At 34.3% G+C, this 16,058-nt stretch overlaps 1 protein-coding gene across 1 annotated transcript in view; it reads right to left on the reverse strand.

Annotated features, from left to right (window-relative positions):
- The window catches only part of GRIK2 (glutamate ionotropic receptor kainate type subunit 2), a 377,958-nt gene that overhangs the window by 3,674 nt on the left and 358,226 nt on the right, over window positions 1-16,058 (reverse strand). Inside the window, exon 14 of the mRNA XM_035320853.1 lies at window positions 14,112-14,362. Within this exon, the coding sequence (XP_035176744.1) occupies window positions 14,112-14,362 (251 nt within the window). The remainder of the gene's footprint in view (window positions 1-14,111; window positions 14,363-16,058) is intronic.

The raw sequence follows: 16,058 nt of genomic DNA on the forward strand, positions 1-16,058 counted from the left end.
GGAAGGAAGGAAGGAAGGAAAAAAAAAAAAAAAAGAACCACATCTGTAAGAAATGTCTAGCTGCAATGCCTAGAAGCAGATTCATTCCTTTGGCACAGCCATGTTAGTCCTGTAAGTTTGCTTTGTCTCAGCCTGGAGCTCATAATAAATTACTGTCTTTTAAATATGCATTGCATAATAATTAAAATGACTTATCAAGCTGCAATGACTCACTGAAAAATTTACCTTGTGTCTACAATTATTTATCTGCCAGCTACTGACTATGCATGCACATGATACATAAAAATATTTCAAACAAATGTTCTGTTAACACAGTTTTGCCTTTTAGGACAGTGTCTGAATGTAACGTGTATATTAGGTATTCAGTAAAATTTCCTTTTCCATATTTCAACTTAATACATTTCATTTCTATATGGTTTAAATGGCTGTTCCTTAACAAAACAATAAGCATCAGAGTAGAAAATTTACCTGTTTAACTATTGTTAAAATGCAGACCCTTTAATGAAATAAATAAATAATTCTACTTCCTTATTTCCAATATCTTCTTTAGCTAAACACTTATTTTACTACTGAATATCATTTGTGAAGAATATATCTGCAAAAAATATTTTGTTTCATTCCATCTTTACAAAGAGCATAGTGTGAGAAAAACAGGTTATAAACACGTTTCCATCATCAGATCCTCAAAGCTTTTTTTTCTTCAGTGCAAGAAATTTGAAAAATAAAATAAAATCTCCCTTATTCCCCTCATCTGACTGAATTCTCAACTGCTGAATGGGTGTTGAGTTGTTAGCCCTTCCTCAGTCTGAGAATTGAAGTATGGGATAAATATGGAGGAAGATAAATCTCCATTTTGGGGGCCTGTCTCACTTTAACACATGCTTCAACTTAAATGTTTTCCAACTAAGGGAGGAATGTATTAATCAAATAATTAATTCAAGAGCCTAAGATATTATGACAAGCCTCTGACAAATTGATTTACCCAAAGCAAATAGGAAGTATAATCTAATCCTTTGAGTTTTGCTTTCTTAATAACTAGTCTACAGTGCATGAATTTTTTTAAAAAATTAAAGAAGGAAGACAGAGCACCTGGAATTATTCTAAGTACATGTTGATCATTGACTTTTTGTGATTAGTGATAGATCATCAATCAATATATAATCATCTAATTTCTCTCCTTAGTCAAGAACTGTCAAAACTGTTAAATCTCCACTTCTCATACAAAGCTAGAGTTTGGAGATTAGGTCCAGAAAGCATTTAAGCATCTTACCCTACCTAATTCTTTGGAGGACTCAGGGGCTGAAGGCATTCTGAGCAGTAAGGTACTCTGTTGTCCACATTAAACATTACAGGTTTGTCATTTGACCATCATCGTGAGAACTTCTGCTAAGACATGGTTTAGTTCTTGAACCCATCAGATCATCAAGTGCTCCATGCCTAAAATCCATGATTCAGTTGATGTGCTCTGAAGTGACCTAACAAATAATGTTTCTCAAAAAATATAGCAACTGCTAAAGAAGGACTTATGGCAGACATTGCAACCTTTTTCCATGCAGCCGTTCATCAGCTGGAGCATGTGAGCTGAACTTGAGACACATTTGAGAGTGTCAATTCAATAGTGTCTTCTGCCAGAGGAAGATCTAAACTCCAGTGTGTGTCAGCAGAGCATAGTCTAGGGCATTAGACCACATCAGGATAAAAACACTTGCAGTTTCCTCCTACTGATCCTGTTCCACTTCACATGGAAGCAGTGAACAGAGGCAGAGAGGGAGAAAGGGAGGAAAGGAGAGTGCAGGCAGTTTGGAGATCAGGCACTGAGACACTCAGTGGCAGAGGAAAGCCTTCAGGGCTAGTTCCTATTTCAGAATTTAATATTTTTATGGAAAATTATATTTAAAGTAGAAAAATAAAAATAAAATGCAAGAGGTAGCTGTCTCAGACATGGGATAGAACTGAACTTGAATCCCACAAATCCCCCAAATGAATGTCCTCTTCTCTAATCTTTTGTATGAACAGGGTAATAGGCAAGAGAGAAGGAAATAGTAATGTTCTTCAGGCTGTGGTACTCTTCCTTTCAAACACTTTTTTCTCCTGCAGAGTTTGAAATAAAGTTTGATACTTAGTCAGCTTGTGATTGAAAGGGTTTAGCCATCTACAACTAAGAAAATTTTGAAGTAGAAAATCCAAAGGGGAGGAAGGTCTCTCTCTTTGGTGTACAGTCAGGCATAACTACTTCAGAGGGTAAAGTTCAAGACAAAATTAATCATTTCCCTCTGGCTACATGAAGCAAGTTCTGCAATGGACACTCATTCTCACACTGTGAGAATATACCTTTTGGAATAATAAGATGTGAAATACAGAAGCATCTCTAACATAGTTTTTTTTTTTTTTTTTTTTTTTTTGTTTTTGTTTTTGTTTTTGTTTTTTTGAGGTAGATAAATTCAGGCATGATTTTAGAAAATATGATCCAATATCTCAATACTGATATCATCTGACCATTTTTAGGGACTAACAGTAAAAATTTTATAAATTTTACGGACTGTATTTCAGAAATTACTGCATACTATGAAAATGAGCTCTTTTAATGGATATTACAAGATCCTTCTCTTAATTCCAAAGAAAAATAACATTTTGCCCCAAGTTACCGTCCACACTGCAGGCACATTACAAGAACATCAATTATTATTGATTTTTCACCAACCCTTACAAAATATCGTTGTCTTCTTAAATGCTACCAGAAAGTAATGTTGCCTCCAAGTCACCTTAGACACAGTCAAATAGTAGAAGAATTGAAGGAAAGCATACAGATCTCTGAACACAAACACAGTTAAGTACAACTATTTTGTGGCACCAATCGCTATAAACATTAGAAAATAGGGCTGCAATTCTAATCAGAAAGTTCACAGAAGAAAATTTTAATCAGCACCATAGTTCTTAGCCTTTTAACACAAAACAATTCTGAAAAAACTCATCTCCTTAAGTGTGAATAAGTAACCGATACCTCTTTCATTCTTTGTCACAGTTGACAGCTCACAGATCACATAGAATCAAGATAACTGTTTTGCAGAATGTAATCATTGTTTACAATCTATTTACTAGCAAGTTTGTGCATGACTACAGCCTGAAAAAAAAAAAAAAAAAAAAAAAAAAAGTATCTGCATCTAGGTATTAATAAGAAAGCTAAACAATATTTAACTGTTTTCATTACACTACTAGAATTTAGAAAGGTAATTAGAAATCATATTAGCATGTGAGACACACAGTTATGAAGCTACCGTCATAAATTTTACTTTTAATGTCCTACAAAGAGAAACAAGAAAATAGGAATGGCAAGCCTGCATTGCTCTTACTATTCTGAGTTAAGTGAATAATATTGTTTGTTTTAAATATAAAAGTCTCCAAACGTTTGCTCTTTTATATTTTTTTTTCCTCTTTAATTGATTTAATATATAGTTGGCTGTCAACATTCAGTACAAAACTAGAAGATTTACTCAGAAGTTCATTACTTCCAGTCTTGCATGTCACATATTATTTGAAGCTTTGTTAAGTTTTCTTAAAGCAGTAGCAGCCCTAATCCTGAATATGTTATGGGTAAGTGTTCTGGCACTTAGTAGGACATATCAATCAAAACACTTTTCATCTTCCTGAAGTTAACTGATGCTGAGTGCACAGCTCTGCCCTGAACCTCCCTTCTAATCTGTTTCTCCTTCCATTTGCCAGGGATTCTGAATGTGTATGAAAAACTTGTCAGTCTTAAAGCCCTCGACAGAATAACAAATGCTAAGAATTTTTACATAGGATCACAAGGAGATGAGCAATAAATGGAATTAAAATAAACTTAAAGAAAGATAGACCTTATTTCAACTGTAGTTGAACCATTACTTTTTAAAAATAGAGCATACTTGTAAAGATTAGAGTTCTAGTTCCCTTAGTATACCTAGTCTTATACTAAAAATCATATGCACATACACACACATATATGTATAATATCTATATATACATAATATGGTTATATTAAAAATATTTTTCCACTCATTTCTGATGTAGTATATTTTCAAATCATAGCAAGTGTAATGTACAGGTACATTGAAAACTAATTTCACATCAATTAGCAGAAAATATCACCAATATATTGCCAATTTCAGTTTTAGCAATTGGTGCTTTTTTGGTAGGAGGAGAACTGGGAGCCATTTTAAGAAGTTAGTTTCAGGCCAAGATAGATGGAAGATTTCATCACCTATTCAAGCACAGACATCAAAATCTAGCAAAATGAAAGATATAATTAAAAATATAATTCCATAAAGTAAGTCAACCATAATTTCTAAGATGTCAAGAACATTAGAATTGTTCCAGGCAGCTTGGTGAAGCATGATGTGTTTCACACTGGAACTGACTTGAACACTGACTGATTGTTTCAAGGACTTTTCTAGCTATCTTATAGATAGAATCAACAAGATTGATTGTACTGGCCCTTTCTGCAACAAAATAACTGTTCTACAACCTGAAATAATCTCCTGAGTTTTAGAGTTGTGAGATGAACTTAAGTGATATACGTTATATGTGATATACGATAAGTGATACATGATACCTTATACGTGATATATGCTATACGATACGTTATATGTGACATACATGATAAGTGATACACTATATAAGTTTGGGCCAGCTCACCAGCTCACCAACCAACCAACCAACAAACACCAAACCACCAATCCACACTACCAAAACAAACAAACAAACAAACAAACAAACAAAACAAACAAACAAAAAAAACATGTCTCTTCCAGAACAGACTGTTAATATCTTCCTCTGGGACAGAAAAAATCCAGATTGCCTTAAATTACCTAATTACCTTCTTAAAAAATTATTAATTCATGTCCAAAAACCAAATTCAGTAACTCCACAATTTTAAAATTTATTCCCTGACAAAATAACTTGTACTCTGGTGAATTAGACTTCTTGTAAAGAAACTCTGACTCCATTTAAAGTCTTCTGAAACCATTCAACTTGGTTTCCAGCCTAAGTGAAGCCTAGCAGCTACACTTTCTCCTGAGGCTGATGGGGAACTCATATCACTGTAGAAAGCTTTTTCAAAGGTGGCTTCATTTAGTTTCTGCCAGCAGCCTTTCTGATCATTGCACTGATCATGATGCTTTTCTGACTCACCTGTGGACCTAGGCTGGGGCAGATGGAATTGCACTTGTGTGGTTCCACTCTTTCCTCTCAGAGAAATCCCAGAGGATGGCATAGGGTAATTGCTCATCAGCCCCGAGGGCTCTCTCTCATGCGGGATTCCACAAGGTTTCATCCTGTCATCTCTCCTTTTAACATGTATATGAGGCCACTGGGGAGATAATGAAATAATTTGGGCTGTGGTGTCATCAGCATTCAGATGATTCACAGTCCTATTCTCTTGTCAGACCAGGATGGTGCAGTCATTTTGTGCTTCCAGTACCTGGCTGAAATAGGGGTATGATGCAAATTCAAACCCATGGAGATAGGTGTTATGTTGCACAAGTAAAGGGAAGCATTCAGAAGTTATCATCTACCCTTATTACTCAGTTCCACCTCTTATGAGAGAGGCTTATAAACCTCAGATTCCCCCAGGTTTGTAAGTTTGGGTCTGGATTTCCAAATTGGATCAGTGGCAAGTACAGTTTGTCATCTGGGTTTAGGTCAGTGGCAATAATTTCTACAGGTGTAAAGCTTGCCACACCAGTCCAGGTCCTCTTCCAGAATGGATTGTTGCAGTCCCTGGAACTTCCCTGGAACTATGGCTACAAATGACTGGCAGATGTTCAATAAGTGATGATAGCAATTCATAACACTTCAGACATATAAATGGCACTGAGAAAATAAATAGCATATACAGTAGTGCCTATCTGATTTAGAATGATATCCAATGTAACATCTTAAAAGTTCCATATCTTGTGATCACAGCTGTGTAGGATATTTCTCTGACTTTCAGCAGAGATGGTCCTGACTACACTGAAATCCACCACATGAGATCACCCACTGGCTGTGAAAGTTCATTCACCTCTTAAATAATTTCTGATCCTCAGTCTAAACTCATTTCCTGTTTGTCTAAGGAGGGTCAGGTCTGTTGATCTTCAGGCACAGTGAAAGGAAATGATGATGATATGTGATCAGTCTTTTGGAGTATAAATCTATCTGGATTAAAATGTCTTATGTATCACCATATAATTTAATTTGAAAATAAACAGCCCATCTCACAGAGTCACTTTAGAAAATCCATACAACTTGGCTAAGTATATCTGTGTCTAAACACCCTTTTTAATATTTCCTGAGCTTAAATCCACTGTATATTATTCACTGTAAAAATATATTATATTTTTATAGTTCAGTGTGATAGTATAAACTTAACAAAAATCCGGCATGGCCTCAAATCATGTTGAACAGAGAGAGACTATTAGTATTACTTTAATGCCAATAGTTTATACTGTTTTGGAAATATGATTATCATCACATTGCACTACATAATATCAAAATGGTTAGCATCAGTTTCTTTATAATTACATGGTTTCATCTGGCAGTCTAGAATAAATAGAAGTGCTTGTTGTTTGCTGGCTTATGCTGAAGTGAAAGTAACCTACTTCCAATGAACTAAACTTTCATTTACCTCTAAGATTGCTGATTCAAATGTAGGTATGAAATATCTTGATATTATGGTTAAGTGTTTATACTACATTTAGCTGATTAATTCAAAATGCAAATATTAATATTCATATACTAAAATATTTGTAGATGTAACATGCTAATGAAACATTTAGAGGAACACAGAAAAATTAGACATAAATGTTTTACAATGACATTTTTTTCCTTGAGAATTAAAAAATAAAATAAAATAAAAATAAGGGGAGCCAATAATTACATACTTTGAATGTTTCTTCTTTCTACTGATGAGTGGAAGTGAAAAGTAGTTGCTATAAAATACATGACACATCAAGTTTCTCAACAATATTTATACAATTTCAAATTTTCCGTGCCAAATATAAAATATCCCGTAACTGAAACCTGCAGTTTCAGGTGAATATCCTTGGGGTGATAGTGAGTCTCTTGAAATCACATTTCAACAGTTGTGCTTTTGCAGTGGACAGTTTTGTGTACATTTCCAGTCTTTGGGTTCTTTGTTTCCTGAATGATACCACTTAAGAAATTCAAAATACCTTAGTAGCAAGGTCTACTGTCAAATAGATATTGGTTGAGCTACAATCAAAAAACAAAATAGAGAACTTGTTTTTAATGTTTTATTGTTTGAAAATGATTTTTAAAATGACATAGTGTAGTGCTTATTTTTTTTTACTTTTTTTTTTTTCCATTTCTGTGTTTTCATACCCTTTTCTGTAAAAGATATTTTTTTGTGTGTGTTGTTTTTTTAACAGTTCTTGCCATTAGAAGATAATAATATCTAAGTGGTTTCCATGAGGGCATTTATTTATAATTAATATCTCATCCTCAAGTAATCTGAACACATACACACACACACAAACAGTACAAGCCTATACATCCAGATATAGTGCTCATTGGAATATAAGATGATACAAGTTCCCAATTTTCCAACTGCATATCTGCAGAATGCAATGTACAAAGCTAAAAAAAAAAAAAAAAAAAAAAATCATTTTATGAATTGTCACAGCTACTGCTGTTTCTCCCAGTCAACATTAAAAATTCTGAGGTTACTCCATTACAAAATATGACATGGTAATACAGATGACATCACTGACTCTATGTTGTATAAGTTACTTGGGATATAAATCCCAGAGTTTTTTCTTTGTTTTACCATTAATCCCCACATTCTACTTCTTTTCTTTTTTCTTCTTCTTTTTTTTTTTTCTTTTTAATCTCTTTATTTATTTATTTATTATTTTAACCTGAGTAACATATTTTCAACTTTAAAATCTTTTGAACTTCCTTCCCTGAAAGGGGAAAAAATTATATGTGCCGGGATTTACTTTGGGTTTGCCCCAGAACAATTATAAACTACTGTCCCAAATATCAAAGGCTTTTGATGTTAAACTATTAGGAATATTCTCTGAACTCCAGTAACACTACAGTTTTTATGAAAGAGTTTACTGAAAACTAAATTATTAAAATAATAATTAAAAATGTGGTAAAATAAGAAGGGATCTTAAAATCCATTTAGGTAAGAAGGTATCCTAAAAATCTTTTGATTTTTCATGCAAAATTATTGTAATATGTTTGCTTTACATTTTTGTTAGGACAGTAATTTAAAAATGGAAATACTGATTTCCCACTATCCTGTTGACAAAGAAACATTCACAATATTCCAATATGGATTAACTTCTTCCTGAAAGACCATTCTGGTTAAGACAAGGTAAATGTATGCACTTTGCTCATATCAATTCTAAAAGGAACCATTCTAAGTCATAATTAATTAAATTTATCCTGGTGTAGACTATAGAAAGAGCTTGGCAAATAAAGCCCATGTTAGCATTTACACTAACTTCATGTAAACAAATCAAGAACAATTAAATTGCATTTGAGAAAAGAACAATAAGGACACAGTATCAACTTCAAGTGGTTATAGCACAACAGCTTCTTCATCTCAATCTCTTGCAAAGGTGTGGGTCCATTATGTCAATAAAAACACGTTTCAAGATTACTTTTCAAGCCTATGTTACCTAAAAAAACCATGGTCAGGATAGGTGCAACCACTTGCAAGGGTAACAACATGCAATGTTCTATATATACTTGTCACTGTCTTCAGTAATGCTGTGAAGTTCATCCTAAAGTTTTCAGCAGTGAACAAGTACTTTCTACCAAACAGTTTACAGTTATAGTAGCTACCTGATCACTGTGTGTGAAGGTGGTGTCAATGGTGTCAAAACAGAGATAATCTAGATAATCTAAGAAATCTCAGAGAAGGCTTTTTTTTTTTTTTTTCTTTTCTTTCTTTTTTTTTTTTTTAGGAATTAAAATGAAGGAAAGGTCAAGAAATGCTCAAATTGAGACTAAATCAAATTGAGATAAATATATTATGCTAAATATTAATGGTCTGCAAGTTCAATGTTTTCCCTGGCCTTTATGAAAATAATATTATCAGTATAAAAATAAATGTATAAAATGTAAATAAATCCATCACACATTGAAACACAGAAACAAAAAAGGATGTAGTAATTGTTTTAGATGTCTTCTGTATATAACGTGCTTATTCACTGCCCTCAGAGTACCTGTTAAAATCAGGGAGCAGGTCATTCACCAGCAAAAGCAATTATAAAATGCAAATGGCAGAACATTTATAGTCAAGATTGGATAAAAAAGCTCTACTTAATAACATGTTTCCAAGCAGGTGACATAATTGGATGTTTATATTATAAACAATAGGAAAGAGTACAAGCCTTCAGCATTTTTTTAAAAGACTGCAATTAAAAAAAAAAAAAAAAAAGAGCATTGTGACATAAACGCTATTAAAAAGTAACAATTAAATTTCCCTCTGAGAAAATAGAAGGCACCATCTTGTGGGTTACTCTGAAGGAATGCAATTGGGACAGCCTCAGAACTGCCATTTCCTCTGAACTCTTCCCACTATGTTCACTGGAATATCACAATTCTGCCAGACAAGGGCAATGCTTTCCCATTCCTAATACTCCCTCTCAAAAAATCAGTGAGACTAGGTACTGGATAGGACTAGTGGGGTTATTTAATTTGAAATACCACAGGTTATGACATTACTACCATGTGTGTTTGAGGTATACAGACAAAAATTCTGAATTATTGTCAATTATAGAAAAAAATAAAAAAATAAAAATCTGAATACTACCATAACCTAATGCCTCTGCAGCCCAGTAAAGCTGCATTTTGAACCAGATAAGATCAGAGACTTCTATTCTTGCTGTCCTTATATTATCAAAACCAAAACATGGCTCTTGTATTCTGTGGGTGTTTGAAATTTTTGTAAATGATATATTTAGGTCAACCAGTTAAGTTTGTGTTATCTTCAAAGATATAGTTAGTCTCATATACAGTTCACAGTTAAGCATTCAAAACTTCTAGTTACTTCAGTGGAATCTGCAGTTGTAAGTAAAACACTATATGTAACCCACATGTATATTCACAATTAATAATGTGTGCCTTGGGTCCAATGCTGCAAAATGCTAAGGACTCATTCAGTATACCTATGAGATAAACTATCCAGACTGATCTTTCTCCATTCAACTGTGTAGCTGAGCATACAAATATTTACCATAGCACATTCAAGTGTTCCTGTCTTCCTTGGGAAATCTGTATAAAATGCAATTTAACATCAATTTATTGTTTTTATTGCTTTTACAATCCATTATAAATGAATACTTATTTGAGAGGCTAATTCATCTAGTTCTTATGTTACAATTTGATTGTACAACTCAAGAAACAATTTGCTGGTGTTTGTCCTGGTTTCAGTTAGGACAGAGTTATTTTTCCTCCTAGTAGCTGGTAGGGTGCTATGTTTTGGATTACGATGAGAAGAGTGCTGATAACATGCTGATGTTTTAATTGCTGCAGAGCAATGCTTACACTAAGCCAAGGACTTTTCAGCTTCTCGCTCTGTCCTGCCAGCGGGCAGGCTGGGGGTGTAGCAAGAGCTGGGAGGGGACAGACCCAAGACAGCTGACCCAAACTGGCCAGTATCTAGGGGTGGCTAGCTGGGGTGGGGGGGGCAGCTGCTCGGGATTGGGCTGGGCATCGGTCAGCGGGTGGTGAGCAATTGCATTCTGCATCACTTGTTTGTACATATTATTATTATTATTTTCTATCTTAATAAACTGTCTTTATCTCAACCCACAGGCTTCACTTTCCCATTTCTCTCTCCCATCCCAGAGAGGGAGGGGGGAGGGTGAGCGAACGGCTGTGTGGTGTTTAGCTGCCAGCCGGGTTAAACCACAACAGTGTTACTGATTCAGCGTTAGATTTAAACTAGTATTTTGTGTTATAGGGAACCTCTGACCAGATCTCCTCTAAAGAGATAGAATGCTGATATGTGTCTCATTTCACATTGTTTGAAGTGCTTAACAGATCAAAATTAATAAAATATACATATGCTTTTTTTTTTTTCCTAAGCAGATTTAGGTATGACCTGCTGATGGCTCGATGAATTCTGAATGGCTATAAATGATAGCAAATTTTATTATTATTATTTTTTTATATCAGATCTGAATCTTTTAGAAAATACCTAGTAAATTAGGACACTTATTTTTCAAACAAACTGACCATAGCAAGTGTTACTGACTAACAGCCTAATGGTGATAACATCCAGGATAATCTTTGCTTTTGAAAGGTATCAATAAAAGAGGAGTTCCTCCATGTCTAGAAAATGCTGTGCTGGCATGAATGTATGGGTGGTATTCTGGTTATTGGCATCTGTTTCCCAGAAGGGATAAAATTAGTGTCCCATATTTCCTGGAGATTTTTTAGCACATCAGGAACATGCATGTTCTGAGTCACTTTATTTACAAGATGTAATGTTTTTTTGGCAAATAACACAATTTTGTCTGATGCTTTTCTCAGCTCAGTTCCTTTTGAGATGTCACTCCTCCAAACAGTTTTGAGATGTCACTCCTCCAAACTAACCACTATCTCTGTTTACATGTGCACTCCAGGATGGTGGCTGACATCTGAAACACTCAAAAATCATCTAGATCTGCATTGCTTCCCCACTGCCACAAAGGAAATGCAACTCTATATTTTGTGCATTATAATGCAGACATATGTGTTAATGTCCATTTATATCCCAGGGTACTCCATATATTCAGCAACTGAAGTAATCTGATTTCTTTCATTTCCTTGGTTGTTAATGTGACCCTTGATCCTACCCATCTCCAAATACTGACATGCATTATACAAATGCTAGAATGATAATCTGAGTCTAAATGGCTGAAACAATAAATGTTACCAAAAAAAAGAAAGGTGTCTTCTCCCTCCCTGTGAAAAAGCCAAGACTGTGTTATTTGCATGGTTTACTCATGCAAACTGACAACAGAAAAGATGTAGAGATTGGAAACAGATGACAGTCCTGCTTATCTCCTCTTTGGCTGCTGCAACGCCCCTCTCTCCTAGGCAAAGGGGATCTGCTACTTCTAGAGAGGAAGGAAGAAGACATTCATGGAGGTCTGTGGGTGCTGGGAGAAATATGGGTGATGGTGGTTCAGAGAAGGTCATACACAGGGATGCTGGCATCACTTCCTCGTAGTTTTATTCTACAAGTCAAGTTCAAGAGAAATTTTACTGTTCTCCTCCTGAGATCAGCATAGTTGGGTGTTATGGAGAGGGGATACAAGAGTAGAAATTGGAGATGAGGAAGGAGGTGAGTGGAAAGACCTAATCCTTCCATCTGCTTCAGATTTAATCCCAAATTTTAAAAACTACATCAACAGTTGATGTATGATGAAACACTTCTGGTAAAAAGTTCAGATACCTCCACTTGTTGCTATATCTATCCATCACTAACAAGTGATGTTAGTGATAAAGAAGAAGCAAATAGATCAAAAAACAAAACAAAGAAAAAAAAAGAAAAAAGAAAAAAGAAAAAAGAAAAAAAGAAAAAAGAAAAAAAGAAAAAAAATACATATATATATGTACAAAATACATATATATATATATATATATATATATAAAGAACACAGCTACAACAACAAACCAAAGGCTTAGAGAAACAACTCCTGTTTCTGTATGCCTTTTCTGTTTACTTCCTCACACAACTTCCAACATGCTGGTAGTGTCAAGTAAGTTATATATTCACACCCTGCAGAACACTGAAGTACTGATATTACGAGACCACTATCAAAACTGTTTTTCTGAGTATCTGTTAAAAGTCCAGAAAAGTTAAACCAAGTTGCTGCCCATAAGAAATTCATATCCACTTTACAAATTGATAGTTTTGCATGGGGTACTTAGATAATAGTTATCTTTTCCTTCATAAATTCATTTCAGAAACATTACATTTCAAAAGCACTTTAACAGAATGGAATCAGCCTAAAGTATCATAAAGGATAGGTTCTAAATGGGCTTTTAACAACTTAATCAAACATACCCATGTTCAAATTGTGTTTAGGACCTGTGACCTCACACTGCCTTTGTGTGTAGTAGAAAAAATATTTTTAACAATTTATTTATTAAAGGACACTTGCATACTGAAAGGTAGCCTCAAATGAAGTGATAACAAATATTATTTTTTCTGAGTAATAATTCAAGTTACAAAAATTCACTAGTAGCATCTGGAAAAAAATATATAAATATAAATATACTGATAGGATTTACTACAGATTTTTATTAAATTAAGTTACTAAATAAACATATAGGTCTTGCCATAGGTCACAAAAAAATGTAATAAACATCTTATCTCCATTTTTAAAATTCAGAATATAGCACAGCAGTAAAATATATAGTTTGAGTTTAGGTTTAAGCATACATACAGATAGATTTATTTGATTTATTCACTATGCAAAAACTATATTTCCAGCTAAGAATTTCCCAAGATATTATCAGTGTTGGCACAGTTACAGTATTGCAGTTGCATAAATTGTAAGATGAGAGCAAATTAACACTAGAAGTTTCAAAACCAAGTCAGTCTGAAATGACAGGACATTATAACATAATCAGTAGTAAACCCACAAAAATTCATGGTGATGTAAGCTTTTCCAGATGCTACCAGGACAACTTTTCAAGTATAGATGTCTGAAAGAACATTTTTATAGAGACGTGTATATTTTGGCTTTGAGCAACAGACAGTTTTGTCTTTTGAAAATCAGAATTATCTGCTGAAGTTTAATTTGTTTCCCATTACAGTTTCGGATTTCTTCTTCATCCATAAAATTAACTGCAGTGAACTTCCAGAAGTAAAAAGCTGTCTTTTTTCAGGCTTGAATAAGAGGAGAAATAGTCACTTGTCCTGAAAGCTGGCTACAATTAAACATATTGAACACAAATTAAAAGCTGTAAATGTAACCTTTGGGAACTTTGCTGTGATCCTTTCTTATATACTGTATTATATGATAAACAATTAGTATGGACCTACATTTTGCCTACCAAAAGTTTAAAATATTATTTAACTAGACCATATATAAAATGTGGTAATAGGAAAAGACAATATTTACCTTTTCCAACTGGGCATTTTTTTTTGATTTGTACAAAAATTCCCCCACTGCCACGAAGACAGAAAGCACCAATCCTGCTGCCAGGACAATAAAGATTCCTCCAATATTCTGAACTCCCAAAGCACTGGCCTCTTTGCTTTCCTCCTCTGGGCAGCCATTGCCTCTCCACCATTTCTCTTTCATCATGTGGAGCTTGCCCTCCTCTTGCAGCTGTAGAATTGCTATAGTGATCTTGTCTCTATATGGAGAACCTAAAGAGATAACAGGGAACATATATTGCAGTGGTGTATATTTTAAAGAAAGTTAGCTATACCAGAAAAGAATAAAATTGCAATGCAATGAAGGCTACAGGGGAAAAAAAATATATATCCTCTTATTTGCAACCCTAATATTTATGGAAAAAACACGTACATTTAACCATGGTCCCACTGGTCGTATAAGTGCAAACCTACATGTGTACATGTATATACATAAATACGTATGTGCAAAACTTGATCCAGCTGATGTTGTTTGTAAGCCAGGCAACTTGATGAAGCAAGTCTTATCATATTGAGTCCCATGGTCTATTAAACTATTAAATCCAGCCAAAGAGTATTCACCTTTTAATTCATATCAGGCTTTTAATTATTCTGCAGTAGATTTAGTCTAATATAACTAAATCTACAGGCTGTTGCTTCATAGCTTGCTACCTTAAAGCTGTAGTTTTTTTTTATATAATAAGCACATTATACTGTTATTACTTTATTTCAAGAAAGAAGCATCAACTTATGCTTCAGGACCAAGCCACAAAAGTCTGTATCTGATACACTGTCAGACAATTACAATACCTTCCAAACACTTACTTATTACCATTACTAGGTAATGCATTCAGAAAGATAAATTTAAGTGTTTGGATAACAGGAATGTGAATTTTCATATTTTTAATGTATTTCTTTCTCATAAGTAAGTATTTTAAAATAACATGATAATTTTACAGCTTTTGAACCTTTCAATATGGGCAGTTCACAGGGTAGTGTCATATCCTCATGTCATCTGCTCTCTTTTTCTTTATAAGTGCACAAGAATTTTTCAATGAGTACTTTAAAACCTAAATTAATTAACAAAGAATGCCAATGGAGAAAGCTTTACTTTTCTGAATGTTACAAAGTAAATCACATGAGTTAGAAGTGCTTTTTCTATGTTAAGATCTGTGTAATGTTTAAGGAGTGAACAAAGACAATTTTTCTTCTCCTCCTTCAAAAACAGGAACAAAAGACTTTTCATTAAAGTCATTAAGAAATACAAGGAAAAAAAAAAAAAAAAAAAAAAAGTAGCTGAAAAGGCATGGCATCCCCTCTTTCATGTGATATGAATGCAGGTCTACAAATAATCCCTCCTCTTTTTCCTTCTGTAATAATAATGCTACTTACTAGCTATCATCTTTATGGTGTTTCCTTTGACTGAATGATAAAATGTATTTTCTTTAATTTCATAACTTTAAACAAAATATCTCAGAATCCTGCTAGAGAGATGCTGCTGAGAGATTTGACTATTTCATGTATTTTTGTCAGCTCTGAAGGAGATGAAGGAAGGCATTTTTAGGACAATAGATATAGATGTAGGATAATAAAAGATGATACGGGGCCTGGAGTATCTTCCCTATGGAGAAAGGCTGAGAGACCTGGGTCTGTTCAGCCTGGAGAAGAGAAGACTGAGAGGGGATCTTATCAATGTGTACAAATATCTGAGGGGTGGGAGACAGGAGGATGTAGCTAACCTCTTCTCAGTGGTTTGTGGGGATAGGACAAGGGGCAATGACTGCAAGATAGAACACAGGAAGTTCCACACCAACATGCAAAAGAACTTCTTCACGGTGAGAGTGACGGAGCACTGGAACAGGCTGCCTAGAGAGGCTGTGGAGTCTCCTTCTCTAGAGATATTCAAGGCCTGTCTGGATGCCTGCCTTGG

This window comes from Oxyura jamaicensis, chromosome 3 (assembly GCF_011077185.1).
Source record: "Oxyura jamaicensis isolate SHBP4307 breed ruddy duck chromosome 3, BPBGC_Ojam_1.0, whole genome shotgun sequence".
Lineage (NCBI taxonomy): Eukaryota > Metazoa > Chordata > Aves > Anseriformes > Anatidae > Oxyura > Oxyura jamaicensis.